The 20,416-nt window shown below is 40.3% G+C and overlaps 1 protein-coding gene across 19 annotated transcripts in view; it reads right to left on the bottom strand.

Annotated features, from left to right (window-relative positions):
- The window catches only part of LOC5577794 (transient receptor potential cation channel trpm), a 384,986-nt gene that overhangs the window by 64,769 nt on the left and 299,801 nt on the right, over positions 1 to 20,416 (bottom strand). For all 19 annotated transcript variants that reach the window (XM_021843253.1, XM_021843248.1, XM_021843247.1 and 16 more), the window contains 2 exons: positions 5,546 to 5,686; positions 5,389 to 5,461 (listed from right to left, as the gene is read on the bottom strand). In XM_021843253.1, coding sequence (XP_021698945.1) covers positions 5,389 to 5,461; positions 5,546 to 5,686 — 214 coding nt within the window. The remainder of the gene's footprint in view (positions 1 to 5,388; positions 5,462 to 5,545; positions 5,687 to 20,416) is intronic.

Raw genomic sequence — 20,416 nt, 5'->3', positions numbered from 1 at the left:
GAAGGTTGGACGCCAAAAATTATTGCAACATAATAAAACGAAATTACATCAGAACCATCGGAGTAACTGCAGTAATCGATATCTCTTTTCGCTGATAGCTTGAGCAGATCAATATTATCGATTGCTTTGCTGTCCTTATATCAGTTGGAAACAAAAAATATAGCTCCAAGGAACAGCCTATGTATACAAGAAAGATGAATTTATTTTTATTTTAGATCAGCAGTTGTTATGCCTATAACTATGGTTACATCATATTTCGAAAGAACATCCAATGTTTGAAAGAAGGGTAAATTTGTGCTAAATAAGTCAAAATCTTCAGTGCATTTATTTATTCTGCTAGCACAATGTAAAACTTTGCATTAACTTTGATTTGAAAGAAGGGTAATTTCTGAATACACCCGATTCTGTTTTTGCACGGGGGATGCGTACCGTGCAAAAAAAGTTTTCAGTTCAAAATTTCAAAAACCGTGCAAAAAAAGTAACACCAATTCTCGACGTTTCATGCAAAAATAAGGTTTTGGTGAAAAATTTTGTATGGAAACTTTTTTTGCACGGCCGTGTAAAAAAAATCCGTGCAAAAACAGAATCGGGTGTAAATAATAAAATACTATTGGCAAATACTTTTTTAATATGCTTAAGTTTATTAAAGATCATGGTTAAAAAAGTGACATTTTTGTATCAATTGACTAAAAAATAAGCCTGATGACGTCAATTGGATTCAAAAGAAACGTAAAACGAATGTCAAGCGTGTGCTCGAATAAGGGCGTAAGTCGCATAATCGATTTCTCTTCATCGATCCCCTCTTCTGTGAATAAAAGTGACAAGGTGCGGGTTTGATAGCATTTTGTTACTTCAGACCGCTTGGCAGCGTTGCAGTTTTGCGTTCTGAGGTGAAAAAATGATGACAAACTTGCTTCTTGTCACTTTTTAGCCTATTTTCAAGAACATTTAAACGAATCCGCTAGATTTATTTGGATTTATTTAAAAAAAAATCGGGTGGGTATTTTTGAAGAAATTTCAAAAACTAAAATTTTGGTAGAGTCATGAAAGAACACGGAAGGAACCGTCAAATTCTTTCCTGCGGATTTTTGAAGCAATCATTGAAGAACTTCCTAGAGATTTCTAAGGATTTTGGAGAGAAACATTAGAAAGAACCTCAAAGTGAAAATTGTGAGGGATGTCTCTGAATAATTTGAATAAAGTATACTCGTACGTAGAAGACCTACCTGGAGACAAATTTAAAAAATAATTCTTGAACATTATCTGGTGGGAAACTTCAAAAAAAAATTAGGATAGAAATTGATAGAAATTATTGGGGAAATTTTCTGTCAAGATTAGAAAGCCTAAAAAAGTTCAGGAAAAATCTGTTGAACAATAACTACTAATTCCGGGAATGACTTTACGTGGGAATACCAGGAGAGACCCAGTGAAAGCTGGTAAAGGAGTTCTTGGCGAAAGTACTGAAAAAGTAAGGAAAATGAAGAAATTGCTGTGGGAATTCTCAAAAAAATCTCTTGAATGCACATGGCTGAATACCTGAAAAATTCGTTGATAAATCGCCAGGGATATTCCTCGTGAGTTCTTTGGAAGAATTCTAGAAGGAATTTTCCACTGCATTAGACGAAGCATTAATATTTTCCGTAGTGAAAATTGAAATTAACAAATATCACTGATGTGCAGCGACAAAATCACAAACATATAAGGTACCGTGGGGTAAGTGGATACAGAAAAATCAATAGTCAACTTCATTGTTATGTACAGCTAACGTTAATAATGTTATTCAAACTTTTTTCTGTGCATGACAAATGAAGGACTATTATACTTCAAATCGTCAATTATTTTGATTTTTCTGATTGTTATCTATTGAGCATGAGGGACTTGAAAATTTGCGCCAAATGATCCACTTGCCCCACCATGGTGGGGTAAGTGGATCACCTATAAAAAAAACTCTATTCTCAAAATAAATGTGATGTTATTATGCATAGTATGAATAATATTACTGTCATTCTTGTTATAAGTGCTATGTTATATATTTTGATAGCTTTAAAATAAAAAAAAAATATTTATTTTATCAAAATATTATGGAAAATATTTGTACATTAGTTTACACTTATTCGAACCAAAACAAACACTGTAACTAGAATATTTTAAAGAAAATTCATCTATTTTATACACCTGAGTTATACAAAAGAATTGAGGATTATTCCTAACAATGTTTTCGAAATACACTCGTAGTTTAAAAATATTAATTACATATACTTTTGTTTAACATACTGAAATCTTTTTATTCTATTAATGGAAATATTTATATCATCTGTCTAGAACAATTGATATGGTTAAAAAACGTACGAAAATATGCTTTCAGGTGGAGAATTTTTATGTTTTGCTCTTTTGCATTTCAGCTTAGAAAAACTAAGAAAAATCTTGTTTAAATTTTCATTTTTTTGTACTAGAAAGAGTGTACAACACTCTTAGGTGGATTGATTGAAATTTTCTCAGGTCAATTTGCCAAATTCAAGCTAAGAATGAAAAATGTAAATGGAAAACAACACTTGATGACACTAAAGCTTATTCAAATCCGCGTAAGTAGTCTGCCAATATTTGATAACAATAGTTGATCCACTTACCCCATCCCATTAAAATGTGCGGGTAAGTGTACCATGACCAATATATCTGTATTTATTTACAAAAATTACATTTTTTCATTGTGATTCATACAATTAAAACTGAAATGTTCACCATGTGTTGAAAAAACTAATAGTTTTCGATTTTAGGCAGAGATACAGAAAACAACTTTAAAATGAATTAATTTTTGCAGTCAACAAGTTTGCTTGTGTTAGTGCACGTGTAATATCAGTTTTGCAGTAGTATCAGTGTGTACGTGAGAATAGAACCTAAAATGAAGCAAAGGTGTAAAAACATTCGGAATATTAAAGTATTTATTCTTATTACGGTCGAATGATCCACTTACCCCACTGCTACACTTCCCCCACGGTACCTTAATACAAATCTATGCAAACTACGAAATTTGTGCTAATCGATTATTGCGACCAAAATTACTTATGTAAATCAAGAATTTGCAAGCCAGGATTAAGCCCATTTCTAATATTGATGGTTCAAGCAGCTTCTTACTAAAAAGCATTAGAAATAGTCGATCAAAGGCGTGGGAAAGAAAAGGCTAAATTTAGCGAAACATTTCCCCAACTACCCTAGTACTGCAAAAAAACGGCTATTGTAAGGTAGATTACAGTTAACCCTGTTTTGAGATTTTTTTTAAACATAATTGTATATATTTCGGCAAATATAAGTTTATAGCTGGAATAAAGTATTCCTGTCAAAAGTATCTATATTTCATGCTCTATTCAGAGATCTTTTACCCCACACTAGACTCGAATTCTTGCCCCTCCTGTGGTGCAAAAGTTCATTTTAGAAAATTAATATTGAAACTATTATATTCAAAAATGTGACAAATTTGTTGCCAGGTTCATTGTCTGATATATATTTCCTTTCGACAGTATCTGGAAATATTGATGTGGATGATCGAACTTTTACCTTGCCTTACACTACCCAAAAAAAGAGGCATTGAAAAATGCCGAGATTTGGCAAATAAAATGAAGTGTGTAGTTAGGTAGAGATAAAATAGGCTGATATATGGCGATGGCTCAAACCTCCCGATTGGCAGTAACCGTGCCTCTGGAGCCGGCCTTCTGATACTTGATAACCCTGTATCTAACTAGATACGTATTGGAATATAACCATACCGATACCATAAAATCAATAATAATGAATGCCATCGAAATTCATGCATCAAGTATTTTTCTCCAGCAAAGTTTCCCCTTTCAACTGTAAACAACGATACAATGCATCGGTATATTTATATCGCTGACACTAGTTTTTTTTTTAAATTGTTTAATCGGGCTAATTAATGTAACGAAGTTCACACTGATTGCCCGTAAGAGCCGTGTAATCAAGTGGGTGACAGAAGTTTCCTACATTCGCAAGCATTGGTAACATGGCTTCCATATTTTCTGCAGTTATTCCAGTGTAGTGCCAATGATAACCAAGCCAACAACGGTTGAACGAAGAGTACAAGTGCGGCGACTAACCCATGCTGAAAATTCACAACGATCAAGTTTCTAACTATGCATTGGTTTAATTGAGATGGAGGCTCTCAACTCTTGGGCTAGTTGCTTACCAAGTTGATGGGTATACTAGATTTCTTTATGTGTTTACCTTATAGAAAACAAAAGAGTCCAAATATCCGTTTCGGTAAACGTTCCTTTAGCACAACCATGCCAAAAATCTTCTTCTTTTTCTTTCTGGAATTACGCCCCAATTAAGACAGAGCATACTTCTCACCTGTTATATATTTGAGTTAGTTTAATCGCGTGACAAGTACAAAGATATCATATGCCCTGGGAAGTCGAGAAATTCACAACCCGTAAAGATCCCCGAGAGATGGGATTCGAACCCACAATCCTCAGCATGGTCTTGCTGTGTTGATTTATTGTTCGTGTTTCCACTGAATGATCTTGTCGATGTTGGATTGGCTTATCAGTCTTGACATAATTAAAAACAGTTCTTTTATTTTGTCCAACGTTTCGGTCCGTTTGGGTCCTTCTTCAGGAGCTCTAGAATGTATTGTCTATGTTATAAAACTGATGCACTTTTACCACTATGGTGTTTTAAGGTCTAAAAACGCGTTCTAACTACAGACCAGAGAGTCGTGAGTTCGATTCTCACTGAGAAGATGTGTAACTTTTTCGCAAAACTTCACATCAATTTGTCCATTTAATCCAATTGCAAATTATATGTAATGTTTAGCTTTTCAGTAGTTGTTATGCTTCCACTCGGCTGGTTAGCCGTAAAACCACGATTCATAATTAAAAACAAGTCCTAAAACCATGCTGAAGATGGCGGATTCAAATCCAGCCATTTGAGGAGTTTTTAATGGTTGAAAATTTTCTCGATTTATTATTATCTAACTTTTGGAGATAAATAGTTCATCCCGTTTTATCATACTTTCACAAAAATAAAACTTTGGGAACCCATGACAACTTTTCATTACTCAGGTAAGTAATCCATCTTCCACGACGAGGAGATGTGCTGAGATGTATATGTACAAAGATTTTCAATTAACATCGAATGAGTTGAATGAGTTTACCAATCTCTTCAGGCTAACCACTGAACGAGAAACATACACGTGGGCAAAAAGAGATACAGGAGAGCACATCCCTTCACATAGTCACTCTTGTTCGATGAACCCAGATACCATCGTTGCGCGAAAAAGTTGCTCTATTTCGTTGGCACCATCATCGTTACCCTCGTTCGATCACGATGGCAGTGTCGATAACTAGTAAAAGGACGAACGGTAGAATAATCTCTCACCTGTATTGGTTCCGCCGGTGAAAATCCAAGCACCGGTTGTTTTGGCTGCCTTGAGCAGTCCCTTCCTTAGCACCTGTTGAGCAGAATGAGAAGCGATGGGAGAAATGTCATGAAAAGGTATATAGTGGAACGTTGCTGTAAGGAACAGTTAGTTTACCTTTTTCAGCTTCGGCTGCAGCTCGAAGTTCGCCTTGCCTCCCTGGACGGTGATGAGCAGCTTGGGAAGCTCGAGATTCCACTCGCGGGTGAATAGCTGAACCAGCAGCTCTGGCCGGGTGTCGTATGATAAGCGTACATACTGTGGAAGAGAGGATGGAGGTGATAGAGTTTTTAATAATGATATTCGTTGAGACTATCTCTGGCTCATTCCATGAAAAATGAAAACTCATTATAACCGTATGAAACGTGAAGAAAAGTGGGGCAAATTAGTAGTTTACGCAACAAGTCGGAAAGCCCCGTTGAATAAATATGCGACTCTATTTCCACAACGAGTTGCGTACAACATTTTACGATAAGATATTGCAAAGAGTTATTTATACAACTAGTCACACAACCTTTTTTGTAATTGGGAAATCGTCCAACGAATTAGCTAATTTCTAGAAACATCAATTACATTTTCACTCGGAGTCCTTAACCTGATAGATGCTTTGTTGGTTCTCTGGATTTTACTGCGCTGCTCGTCATGCTATTCGGGCGGACCAGTTGAATGCCGAGGTCTGTCTTGCGATTCTGGTTGAAGGGTGACTTCCGGTACACAAGCGTCCCGACGATCCAAAGCCGACGATTCGTCGTGATCGATACTACTCGGCGTACTTCCCGACAGTGAAGCTGCCCACAAAAAAAATCCGTTCTCGTATCCGTGAACAGCAGTCGTGAACTCGTCAACAAGCAAAAACACACCGTGAACTAGATCATATGTAGACATGAACGCGATGCCTAGTTTCGAGAACGTTCATGTAAACAAGACGGTAGTTCACGGTGTATTTTTGACAGTTCACGTTTTCCAGAACGCTTTTTTGAGAGTGTAGCCTACTTCGATGGAGAATTCCCTGACGGAGGAATATCTCCCGAAACCGGCTCCGTTGCGCGTTATTCTTATTCTGTTGTTGGCCGGTAAAGTGCTGAAGTCGGCCCAGCGATTTCGGTTGGAGGATGGCTTCCGGTTCACTGGCGCTCCGACGACTCCAGTCGGTGGCTCACTACGGACTACTCAGAATAGTCCCCGACGGTGGATCTATCCTACTCCGACGAAGATTACCCCAACGATGGAAGATCATCCAAACCGATGCGATCCGGGCATATGCCTAGGTTGGTCCTGCGATCCCGGTGGAGGGAAACTTCCGGTTCACAGGCGCCCCGACGATCATTTGTCGGTGTTACTACGCGATATACTCAGCTAGTCCCCGGCGGAGGATCTAGCCTACTCTGACTCGATGGTGGTCGGTAAGGTGCCGAGGCCAGTCCTGCGATTCCAGTGAAGGAAGGCTTCCGGTTCGCAGGTGCTCTGTTTATCCATCACCGATACGCTCAAACTACTCGGTATTGTCCCAGACGGAGGATCTAGCCTACTCCGATTGTGACCCGACGCCCTCTGGTCTTCTCGCCATTTCTGTTGCAGCGACTACGTGATATGCGTTATCGTTTTGTTCACCGCGTGCCACGTACTTACGTGTTGACACATTTTGTGCACGATGTTAGGACAGCCTGGTCAGTGTGGCGACTCTGCGTGCCCGAATTTATGGAGACACTTTCTGAAACATCAATGATCTGATAGGAACTGTGCCATGTAGTAGTTCACCTCTCCATGCTTCCTATTCATCCACGTCGACAGGTTTGGGATGAATCGGTGGGTCCATCTTACTTTCTCCGCGCAGTCCCACTCGTGCTGCCACATCAGTATAGATCCAACTTTGGCCGTCTTCCGTACGTTTCTGACGTCTCTTCGTTGGTAGCACTCGATATCCTCCTCCTAACGCATACAGCATCTGACGATGTCGTTCTATATGCACTCGCGCCTCGCGCTGCCATCAGCCAGAGCGCTCTGTTCAGCTTTCCGCGGTTCCGCTTTGTTTCAAGTGCCTTGCCCCAAGCAGGAACTCCATACCTCATTATGGGTGACGAGACGTTAGCTAGCAGACGCCTCGTTCTGCTGCTTGGAGTGCCTATGTTTGTCATGATTCTCGTTCATTATCTTTTCGGACTTTTCGCATGCGTAATCAACGTGGCTGCTAAAATTCAGCCGATCGTCGATCATTGCTCCCAAGTGCTTCAACACGCGCTTCGCTGCAATCACATACCTTCCGACGTTGACCTCCATCTTCTGAACCACCTTGCAGTTGCTGACTAGCAGCAACTCTATTTTGTAGTGAGCTATCTGCAGTTTGACTCTGCTCATCCAGCCTACCATTGCGTCAATTGTTTACATCACTAACATCTCCACTTCTTCCGACTCTCGCCCATCAAAACGTTAGTGACACGTCATCCGCAAAACCAACAATCTTCACTTTCCTGGGTAGCCGCAGTGTCAAGACTCCATCGAACATCCCGTTCCAAAGAGTTGGACCAAGAATGGAACCTTAAGGGACGCCCACTTTGTTTCGTACACCACGATTCTGCTCTGGAAGTAGCCCATCAGGATCTTGCACAGATAGTCGGGAAACTACATACATTCTGTGCATTGCTGCGGCGATGGCCTCCCAGCTGGCGCTGTTGAATGCGTTTTTCACATCTATCGTGACTACGGCGCAATATTGATCTCCTCCTCGTTTCTGACGTCGATTTTCAGCACACTCGAGTACTACACGAATTGCGTCTTCCGTCGATAAGCCTTCGCGGAATCCAAACTGTATTTGCCTCAACCCGCGCTCAATCTCCGTACACTTCGTCAGCCTGTTAAGGATGATTCTTTTCAGGAATTTTCCGAAAGTATCCAGCTGGAAAATGGGCCTAAACGAGGTTGGATCTACCAGTGGCTTAGGCAGCAGTACCAATTTCTATATCTTCCATATTTCAGGAAAGTCACCTTCGTCAAGGCACTTCTGCAGCAACTTCCTGAATCCATGATGCCCGGATATGCCAGGATGGCAGTTTTCAGCGCTACGTTCAGTATTCCATCTGAACCACCAGGGGCTTTCTTCGATTTTAGTCGCTTCGCCGCTTCTACAAGCTCGTCTACTTGCCGTTCTTCAGCGATTGTTTCTGCGTCTTCACCGTGGCCAAGACATTGGATCGTGCTTCGGAAAGAAATACTCCACAATCAACTTCAGCCTGTCTGGACACATCTCAGCTAGTGTCGAAGGACTCTCTATCTTTGCCATAGCGACTCGATACGCGAATTGGTGTCTGCATCTAGGCACAGCTTCTTGTAGCAATTATATTTAATAAGCTTGATCTCTTGTTTGAGTGCAGCCCTAGATTCTCGAAAAACCGTCTTTCGCTCCCTTCTCTCTGAGCGCTCCTTCATTGTGTTAGCTCGGTGGCGTCGATATCCTCGTTACCGCCGTCTTGCCGAAGTGCCTCAACGAATAGTTCCTCGTTAAAGGCTTTCGTCTTTCACTTCCCCTCGCTAATTATTATTCCTATTGTTGGCGTAGGGTTCCAATGACCGATACGATAGCGAATCGCTAGATGGTCGCTATGGGTGTACCCTTCACATACTTTCTGGTTCATATTCGCCAACAGTGCAGAACTGCAAAACGTAACGTCAATGAGGGATTCCCTTCCGTTTCTCCGAAATGTGCTAACGGATCCTTCATTGCACAATTGTACATGTAGCTTCGCTAAGGCTTGCTGCTGGGTATAGCCCCTTGCGTTGGTCACTCTGCAGCCCCACATCACAGCCCAGGCATTGACGTCTCCTGCAATGAGTATCGGCTTCCATCCGATCAACTTGTCAGTTAGCTGTTCCACCATCTGGCTGAACTAATCCACTGTCCACCTTGGAGGTGCATAACAACTGCATACATCAACACCGTTGATTTTGGCGATGATGAAGCCTTTACCTGAATTGTCCACCACTTCTTGGATAGAGGATCTGCCCATAACATGTATTGCAGCTGTTCCATTTTTCTGCTCGCTTGTTCAGTCGGGGAGCGACTCTTAATCGGCATTTCGACCATCTATTTAAAATTAAATCTTTATCGTTTACCATAACGAATCCTTTCCCATATCCAAACTCCTAGTGTTTTCTTGTGGAAGAGGACTCCTCGGCTTCTATAAAGCAAGTAACACATCAATATTTCCCTTCCATTCTCAAATTGACCAGCATTTGGACGCAGCCGTCGCCGTTATTGTTTGTTATAACAATGAGAGCACCAGTACTTACAAATTGAAGATGCTACTGATCCTGAGTATTTTCTGTTGATTTCCTGTGTAAGTACAGCTATTCTTGCAATAACAAAGTAGCAACTGCGGGCGGGCAATCATGTTCATGCTCATTCTGACCATCCAATCGACATTTTGCCTAGCTCCAATACTTTGTTCACAGCGGTCACCGGCATGCGAATCATCGCTGTCGTTTTCAAGTACAATGTAATTGGGAATTGGGAATTGAGCGTACTCTGCTGTTTTGGCTCTCACCACTACCGTATCGTACTCTTTTTCCGCCGATTAGAGCACCTTTCGTATCCGTACGATCAAGAACTTCAATTCCTTAAGGACGTTATTCTTATTGTCCACGTGATTGTGCAGTTCCTGAAGGCACTTCGCCCCTATTACCTTCGGTTTTTGTGGAACTAAGTTCAACCCCCTGCACCGTGGATTCTGTGGTACTGCGTCTTCTGTCGTTGCTGCTACACTGTGCTCACTGTATTTACTCCTGATGCTACTGTTGCAACTGTTGCGTCTGGTTCTTCTACTGCTGTCATCGTAGGAGATGACCTTAATAAAACACTTCTTGCGAACGGATTCGAAAAGTTCACTGCGTTGTTGTTGTTATCTCTTGTCATACTGTAGGGTAATCCCTCCAAACCAGTTTCTTTATCCGTGATAAATAGTCGCACTCGTGATCCCATGGCAGTTGGGCCATGCTAGGGTTGACAAGGTCCCTTATGGGGTACCATGTTCAGAGCCGGATCGAAGTGTATGATTTGACGTATAACTTTGAATTATTCTAACAATGAATGTTGGGAAATCAAAGTTTTTTTTTTAATTTTACAATCAAGCCTTCATGCCAAACACTGTCGAATGCTTTTTCTATGTTTAGAAGAGCAAGATCAGTATTATAGCCTTTAGATTTGTTGGAACGAATCAAATTTGTTACATGTAGTTGGAATGTCCATGTTGACATCCAAACTGTTCATTGACAAAAAAATTCGTTGATGTGGTCCAACATTTTGTTCAAAATGGCCTTTTTTGAAAAGTTTACTGATGAGGAAAGTAAGCTGATTGTGCGATAGCTAGAAGCTTCTGCAGGATTTTTGGTTAACTTATAATTGGTAAAACCTTTGGATTTTTCCATTTGTCAGAAAAATATTACAACCTCAAACATTTGTTAAATATATGAACCAAGAATGATAAGCTACTCTCTGGAAGTTTTCTGATGAGTATTTATTTTCCAACTGTTAATGACATCAATTGAAACAAAAATTCTACAAATGTTTATATTACCACTTAAGCTTTGATTACACAGTGCGTGCAATGCACGAACATTTGTGCAAGTTGCACGAATGTTTGCGCACACTGTGTAATACATGCACGAACTACTAGCAAACATTTTGTAGGAACATATTTGTGCATTCAAATATGTTGGTTCGTCGTATGTGCGTTGCATAGCAACGTGTAATAGGAAAGAAATCCGTCCTGGTCAGATTGGTAATGGAAAAGTTGGTGTTCCTCCCGAATAAATTCTACAGGAATTCCTCTAGAGATTTTGCAACGAGCTTGTTGAAGAGTTGTAACAGGAATACTTCCAGTAATATCTTAATAGAATTCTTCGGTAATATTTTTAATAAGATTCCTCAAGGATTCGCTCCAAGAATTCCTCCATGAACTTTCAGGATTGGTCCAGGGATTTCTTCGGAGATTCTTCCAGGTATTTTTCGAGCGATTCCTCATGATGTTACTTCAGAGATTTTTCCAGAAAGTCTTCCAGAGACTTCGCCAAGCATTCCTCTAGAAAAATATCTACTGGAATTCTTGCAGAGATGTCTCCAAGGATTTATCCAGGGATTCCTCCAGGGGTTACACTAGGATAATTTTTTTTGGGATTACTCCATATATTTCTCAAGAAATTCCTTCCAGGATGCATTCAGTGTATTCCACAGTAGTCCTCTCAACAATCCTGCAGGAATTATTCCGGAGATTTCTCTAGGGATTCTCAATGGATTGCTCCAGAGATTCTAGCTGAAATTTCTGTAGGGATTCCACCAGGAATTTCTCCTGAAATTCTACAAGTAATTACCTCACGAGCTCCTTAAGGGATTCCTCAAGAGTTTTCTCCAGAAAAACCCCTAGAGAGAGGAAGTAATTGAGATTTTTACAATCACACAAATTTTTTAACGAATCCTCTTGGGATTTTCCTAGAAACTTATATAGATATTTTTTCTGGGCCTCAAAAAATACCACCGGGTATTTTTTCAAGAATTCCTCTATAAATTCTTCGATAGATACAATCATGAATTCCTCTAGGAATTTAGCCAGCAATAATAATCCCAAGAACTCTTCCATGAAGAAATTTTTCGATGAATCCGTAGATAAATTCCTGGAGAAATACTTGGAAGGAGTCCAGGAGCAATTCCAAGATGAACCTTAAGAAAAAATATTGAGAAACCACTTTGGGATTTACTGAGGAATCCCTAGAGGAACTTCTGGGAGAAATTCTGGAGGAATATCTGGTTGAATTTCTGTAAAAATCCATTGAGAAATTATTGCTGGAGTTTCTGGAGGAATACCCGGCAAAATCTCTGCAGGATTTCCAAAAACAATCCCTATGACAACTTTTAGTGGAATCATAAAATGGGTTTTCTGGAGTAATATCTGGAGGAATTGGAGAAATATATACTATAGAGATTTGGAGAAAATTATGAATAATAAAACGACCTACTGGGTGGCAATACAATGTTGACTGGGTCAACTAGTCGAAACTGAAATCCCGGGAGGTTTTTTTTTTGTAAAAGTCCTCAATAAACTTCTGGAAAGACTTCTGGAAAGTGTTCCTAGAAAAATCCCTGCAGAAATTTTTAACCTTCCTAAACCATTAACCCGTTAACGCCCAAGGTATCTCACAATTGGAATTCATATCCGTTTTTGTTATTCATAGTCGTATTCCCATAATTTATACCTTATTTCACCAAAAAATTTCAAGTCTATGGTGGGGATCCAAAAAAATTCTTGAAAGTGTGTCGTCCATATCTAGTTGCTCTATAAGTTTATTTTCGAGATTAATCAAATATATTTTCATGCTCTTCGACCCATTACAATGTAAACAAGTTGAAAAAAAAACTGCAGGTTAGGGGTAATTGATAAATTACGTCACGTACAGAAGAGGAAGGAGGGGTTACAAGGAAACGTGACTAGCCATATAAAAATCGAAATCCATACAAAAAGTGTGATATAGAGGAAAATTGAGGAGGATGAATATGGCAAAACTTTGCTTGACGTAATTTATGGACGTACCCTGATAAAGAAATTGCAACATCTATATAAATAAAAACGGAGTGGTGTTTGTATGTCACGAAATAACTTGAGGACAAATCAACAGATTGACGTAAATTTTTAACTGTTGCGCTCGACAAGAGATGCGACGTGTTCGTACAAGGAAAAAGTTTGGGAAAGTCTCCGGAATAATCGGGAAAACGGGAGTGGACTCAGGTGTCATTTCGTATGGGGGATTACATGACGTTTTGCAACAGCCTACTTGATGGCAAGACGAAGTTTGTCGGGACCACTAGTAAAGAATAAAAATTTCAGAGGCGAAAGATGCATGCCAGAACTTAATCATTTAACTCAATTTTCTGCTCTACCACGTAAGTAAGATACAGACATACAAACATATCCATACATGTACATGTACAATTATGCATACCGTAATCCGGGGTATCATTGATCAGCGGGGTAACATTGATCGGAATGACTCATCTCGTAATAAGTTGGTATCATCATTTATTGATGAAACATTTCCAAAGCATGAATGTTGCTTCTCTTCCTTATATTCATAAACTATTGAAAATTAAATTTTTTGCAAAAATTGAGTTAACTTTATGCGTAAATTTGTCAAGTTTGTGAAAAAATAAGTTCAATGGTTAAGGATGACACTACCGAAGATTCATGTCTCACATAAGTTCTGCAAGCGATATGAGCAAGGAAAATGCAGTTCTAACTTAAAATTACATCGCCTAAAACGATTCCGCTGTCAAAACTTTTATAAGTATGTTCAATTATGCAACATTAACGAATTACTGTTAGGAATGTAGAATTCCCTTAGGAAATTGCCTACCTTTAGGCGTATTCCGCTGTTCGAGTGTTTTTAATTTTTAAAATAACTCAAAAATTAAATGAGATGTAAGCGTTTGGACTTCATATTCGGCTTCAGGAGCCATGATTTATGTAAGTAACGATATTTTCAATATTACCGAACGTTGTTTACATGGATGATCAATGTTACCCCAAATCAGCTATATGAAAAAATCACATGAAACATTTTTTTTAAACATGCTCAAATCTTTCAAAAAACATAATACAGTATACAGTCACGTGCTATGGGAGGCAGTACTTGTTTTAAAAATATAAAACTCACAACATTTGCATTTTTGTAAAAAATATTTAAGAGATATCCTAAAAACTGATCAATGTTACCCCGGATTACGGTACTTACACCCTTTATACCAAAAACAAAATAAAATCTTATGTCAAATATTTTGATTATAAAAAAAAAAAACCTACAGATGTTTAAGAATAGTCTTTAAAAAATTCTTTAAAACTTGCCAGCTGATAACGAAAACATAACTATCAAAATATTTTTTCTGGGTTAAGTTATTAGTATACAATCTGATCTGACAGCGATCGAAATATATATTTGGCAATATCAAAATTTTGTTAGTGCTAATCAAAAGTTAGTCCTTCAGTCCAATGACAGGCAAATATTGGACTCCAACTATGCATTACAGACGTGAATATTTGAAGCCAACATTATTCGTCTATAATGTTGAAGTTACTGCATCACTGCTGCATATTATACACCGATAGAACCGAATCCACGCGGTCCAAGATTTTTGACACTAGATTGGGCCAGAATACCTGGGGAGCATACGGAAGCGTGCCCGCTCAAATGTCACAATTCTTGAACCGAGTGAGTTCAGCAAGGGAGACTCTTTACTGCTACCTCAACGTGTCGCTGGTTCTAAAGAGTAAACAACCATACAAAATAACGACCAAACAATGGTGAAGGCGTAATCAATTTTCTCGAAAACATTCATTTTGGGAATTTACTAGAATTTTCTGATTAAATTTAGGCGAATAGCTTTCTTTGGATTTAATCAGTGGACTGATATATAAGCGAATAAAATGTGTGCCCAGTAGTGCCATTTAGGCGATTTCCGAAGTAATAAGTTTCCAGACGAATAGGTCTTATTTAGTTCTTCAACTGTGTCAAAAACACTCACTGGATTGAGATATAAGCAAATAATATGTTTGTCTACTAGCGCCATCAACAATAAACTATTGAAAATTTGGAAAATGTCGACCCCTTTCTTACGCAACCAGTCACGTGCAAGCAGTTTTCCACGCTTCTTTTGCGTTCCGCTTCGCACTATAAAACCAGACCGATTCCTGCTTCTTCGCTCATTCTTCTTTTTGCCGTCAGACTGTGAACATGGTCAGCGAGCAAGTCTCGAGTGCCTTTCGCATTCTCAGCTCAGTTTTCAATGGAACGCGAATGGAACAACAACACGCCGCCACGACTGAAGCCGCTTGTTGAAGCGCACATCGTCATCGCCACCGCAAAGCTCATCGGGCGAGGAGGATTTGTACCAGTGCGCCGTCAAAATGTGTCAGTGTTACGCAAATTCAACATTTCAATCGGCCCTTTCCAGAGCCAACAAATGTGTTTTAAAGAGTTGATTGTGTAATATTCCTTAATTTGTTCGAGATGGCTGAAGAAAATCGACCAAAGCCGCTTGTTGAAGCGCACATCGTCATCAGCACCGAAAATCTCACCGGGCGAGGAGGATTGCTACCAGTGCGCCGTCAAAATGTGTCCGTGTTACGCAAATTCAACAATTCAATCGGCACTTTTCAGAGCCAACAAATATGTTTTAAAGAGTTGATGGTGTAATATTATTTAATTTGTTCGAGATGGCTGAAGAAAATCGACCAAAGCCGCCAAAATGTGTCCGTGTTACGCAAATTCAACAATTCAATCTGCCCTTTCCGGAGCCAACAAATGTGTTTTAAAGAGTTAATTGTGTAATATTCCCTAATGTGTTTACCACATACTTGCTATAATTTCTTAATTCATCTCATAGCAGCATACAATAATTGATTTATTACGAATTATTGACAATACGGCAATTTGAGGATGTTTCCGAGGACGCTGCTGCAGTGCCGTCGGGATGCAATAACAGCATAATGCTAATCTTGTAATTCCCTTACCCAGACATCAGTTTCATATAACCTATTTCCCAGATAAGAAAACGAAGAATTTGAAAGGAGGAGCATCACCTGCTATTCTAAGGGTATAAAGCATCCCTTCTTCGTTGAATTCGGTTTCATTCTGTTTTCGCTTTCGAGCTGGTAAGAGCTCCTGCAAACCTGCTCAGCTCCTCGCTACCAGAGGCAAGCTGTGTGTACGAGATGGCTGAAGAAAATCGACCGAAGCCGCTTGTTGAAGCGCACATCGTCATCAGCACCGAAAATCTCACCGGGCGAGGAGGATTGCAACCATTGCGCCGTCAAAGTGTGTCCGTGTTACGCAAATTCAACAATTCAATCGGTCCTTTTCAGAGGCAACAAATGTGTTTTAAAGAGTTGATTGTGTAATATTCCTTAATTTGTTCGAGAAGGCTGAAGAAAATCGACTTAAGCCGCCGAAATGTGTCAGTGTTACGCAAATTCAACAATTCAATCGGCCCTTTCCAGAGCCAACAAATGTGTTTTAAAGAGTTGATTTGTAATATTCCCTAATTTGTTCGAGATGGCTGTAGAAAATCGACCAAAGCCGCTTGTTGAAGCGCACATCGTCATCAGCACCGAAAATCTCACCGGGCGAGGAGGATTGCAACCATTGCGCCGTCAAAATGTGTCCGTGTTACGCAAATTCAACAATTCAATCGGCACTTTTCAGAGCCAACAAATGTGTTTTAAAGAGTTGATTGTGTAATATTCTTTAATTTGTTCGAGATGGCTGAAGAAAATCGACCAAAGCCGCCAAAATGTGTCCGTGTTACGCAAATTCAACAATTCAATCGGCCCTTTCCAGAGCCAACAAATGTGTTTTAAAGAGTTAATTGTGAAATATTCCCTAATGTGTTTATCACATACTTGCTATAATTTCTTAATTCATCTCATAGCAGCATACAATAATTGATTTATTACGAATAATTGACAATACGGCAATTTGAGGATGTTTCCGAAGACGCTGCTGCAGTGCCGTCGGGATGCAATAACAGCATAATGCTAATCTTGTAGTTCCCTTATTTTGTTTAAATGTTATTTATTTCAATGTTTTTGTTCGATACATTTGAATGGTACATGAGTGGTCAGCCAATTGGCTCTTCAGCTCTGATAATTTTTGGTCGTAAATATTTACGATATTGGATGTGTGCTTATTAAAAACCTGATACTAGCTATTATTTAATGATGTTTATTTTAATTGGATAATTTGATAACCTACCTAAGAAACTGCCAGCCAAGGTGAGCTGGAATGTGAACTGACCAGATCCACTCTAGAAGGCGTTTTCTATAACGAAAAGGCCTAATGCGTAGATCTGGTCGATTCTGGACTTACAGCCACGAAGACGGGCAACCAATTGATGGAAGATAGTCACCAACTGTTCTGCCGTAAACAGTGTGCTTCCATCTTCTTTGGGAAGTGGTTCGGATGTCGCTTGACGCTGGAATCCTGGTGGATTAGCTGGCCATTGGGATGGTGGTGTCTGTCGAGCCTCGGAACTAGGAGCCGATACAGCACCAAGCGCCGGGCGTTGAGGTTGAAGAGCCGGAAAGTTCGCTTCGTTGAGGACCGGGGCAGCCTTCCTCCTCTTCGGCTGGTTGTTGATTGCGGACTTCTTTCGCATCGCGATGAATTCCGCACGTTTTGGACATTCTTTGGAGCTTGCTAGATGTCCGCCTTCGCAGTTAGCACACTTCGGTGGCTCCTTGTTGCATCTATCGGCAGTGTGATGCTCGCCGCAGTCGATACATCGTCGGCCCATACGGCAGTTTCTCATGCCGTGGCCGAAACGTTGACACCTCAGGCATTGGGTGACTTCTCGGTGTATCGGGTTGTACCGTTCCCAAGTAATTGCGCAGTCGTCGTAGGTCCTCACCTTCTGAAGTTCCTTCAGGGTAGCCGTTCCTTTTACAAGGTGCACAAGGTACGGCTGGTCCCGGTATTTTCTCGTCGTGTCACGTCGAGAGATTTTGTGGACGGCGAGCGGGACGAGTCCGTTTTCCTTCAGGTCCAGTTTCAGTTGTTCAGTGTCCATGTCCTCCAGGCCACGGAGCACCACTTTCAATGGCCTTGTTGCCGGGTCGTCGTGGGTGTAGTGCTCAACCCATGGTTTCACCAGGTACTCCAAAGCTCGATGGTAGCAAGCTTTTGAGTCGAAGATTAACTTGACTCCACCAGTGCATAACCGGAATGTGCACGTAGCGGGGTCGTCACGATCTAATAACAAGGGCCGCAGGAACGCCGGGTTCTTGTTAGGAACGTAGATTGGCGGGCACTTCTCCTTCCGCTGAATATTTCCTTGCTGGGCCGGCGGATTGCCGGTCGCGTCGTCCACTAGCGCGTGGAAAGTATTGCTTTCGAGTAATTTCTTCTCGCGTTGCTTATCGGGCGGAATGCCAGCTGGATCCGTCTTTTTCTTCTTCTTCCTGCTCGTCGAAGGGGAGCGACTGGCGAGAGACTCGCTCTGTTGATTTCCAACCTCTTTCTTGGAACGCTTTGTTGCTTTCGCGGCCGGATTGGCCGCCGAGTCACCCATGGTGGGGATCCGGATGCAAGACGAACAGTCACCGCAAAATATACTTTCACCAAACTGGTTCGGAAAGACGAGTACCGAAACACGTCCGATCAGATCGAACGTACGGACTGGAATGTAGTTCCCTTACCCAGACATCAGTTTCATATAGCCTATTTCCCAGATAAGAAAACGAAGAATTTGAAAGGAGGAGCATCACCTGCTATTCTAAGGGTATAAAGCATCCCTTCTTCGTTGAATTCGGTTTCATTCTGTTTTCGCTTTCGAGCTGGTAAGAGCTCCTCCAAACCTGCTCAGCTCCTCGCTACCAGAGGCAAGCTGTTTGTGCGAGATGGCTGAAGAAAATCGACCGAAGCCGCTTGTTGAAGCGCACATCGTCATCCGCACCGAAAATCTCACCGGGCGAGGAAGATTGCAACCAGTGCGCCGTCAAAATGTGTTCGTGTTACGCAAATTCAACAATTCAATCGGCACTTTTCAGAGCCAACAAATGTGTTTTAAAGAGTTGATTGTGTAATATTCCCAAATTTGTTCGAGATGGCTGAAGAAAATCGACCAAAGCCGTTTGTTGAAGCGCACATCGTCATCCGCACAGCAAATCTCATCGGGCGAGGAGGACGCAACCAGTGCGCCGTCAAAATGTGTCCGTGTTACGCAAATTCAACAATTCAATCGGCCCTTTTCAGAGCCAACAAATGTGTTTTAAAGAGTTAATTGTGTAATATTCCCTAATGTGTTTATCACATACTTGCTATAATTTCTTAATTCATCTCATAGCAGCATACAATAATTGATTTATTACGAATAATTGACAATACGGCAATTTGAGGATGTTTCCGAGGACGCTGCTGCTGTGCCGTTGGGATGCAATATATTTTCTATTGTTAAGGAATGATTCAAATACGTAACGCAAAATTTTATTTTAAACATATATATTTTCTAAATTCACAAACCATTACATTCTGGATTATAACTAAAGGAAGGTTGCAATTATGACATTTGACTATAATACATATGCAGCAAATTAAATGGCGTAGTTAACGTCATGCGGTCGTGTCTTGTACACAACCCCCACTGATTTTTACTTAAAAGTATGGAACAACATTTTGATTCAAATGCCGAACACTGTGTTTATTCTGTCTCATATTCGGAACACCTTAATTCAAATTCCGAACAGCACGAATAAATGTATTCAAATGAATAATTTCGCAAATAAATTTATCTGAGCTTGTTTCAGTGGTCTCAAACTAGAGAATCATCATTACTCCCTCGGTATAAAATATATTAGAGACGTTAAAATTGAACTGCAATTGACTACCATTTCCTTGTTATTTGGTGACATATTTCAGCGAAGCATTTCAATAAAATCGCCATACAAAAACCGTGTGTTCGGAATATGAGACTGTTCGGAATTTGAGACAAAACGGTAATCGTTTCGTCTACGCAGTCTCAATTATAAAAAAAAAAGTTGAAAAAATAAAGACTGCGTAGCCGAGAAGCATATTTTAAGGGGCCTATTTTATAAGTCGCGCTGACCAAAAGCGACTCGACTGGAGTCACTGTCGACCAAAAAATCCACTCGACACGACTCTGCCACTCAAATCTATCGACAGATGTCACTCTAAGTGACAGGAATATGACAGTCGACGGGTGATATCTGAAATATACATGCTTACTTTGATCGACAGTGACTACCCAAGTAACATTAGTAGCTGAACAGTAGGTTATTAAACTAAAATAAGCCTAAGAGTGATTTGTTCAGCTCTTATTCAGTAAAAATGTTTGTTGGGTACAGGCGAGTCACATAAATCTGTTCCATTTACATAATAGGCCCCTAAGTTCCAGGAATTTCTTCAGGAATCACTCTATTGGCTCATGCAAGAATTTCT

The sequence above is a fragment of the Aedes aegypti genome, chromosome 2 (assembly GCF_002204515.2).
Source record: "Aedes aegypti strain LVP_AGWG chromosome 2, AaegL5.0 Primary Assembly, whole genome shotgun sequence".
NCBI lineage: Eukaryota > Metazoa > Arthropoda > Insecta > Diptera > Culicidae > Aedes > Aedes aegypti.
The sequence above is the reverse complement of the archived record's forward strand: the minus strand, read 5'-3'. Positions and strand labels throughout refer to the sequence as shown.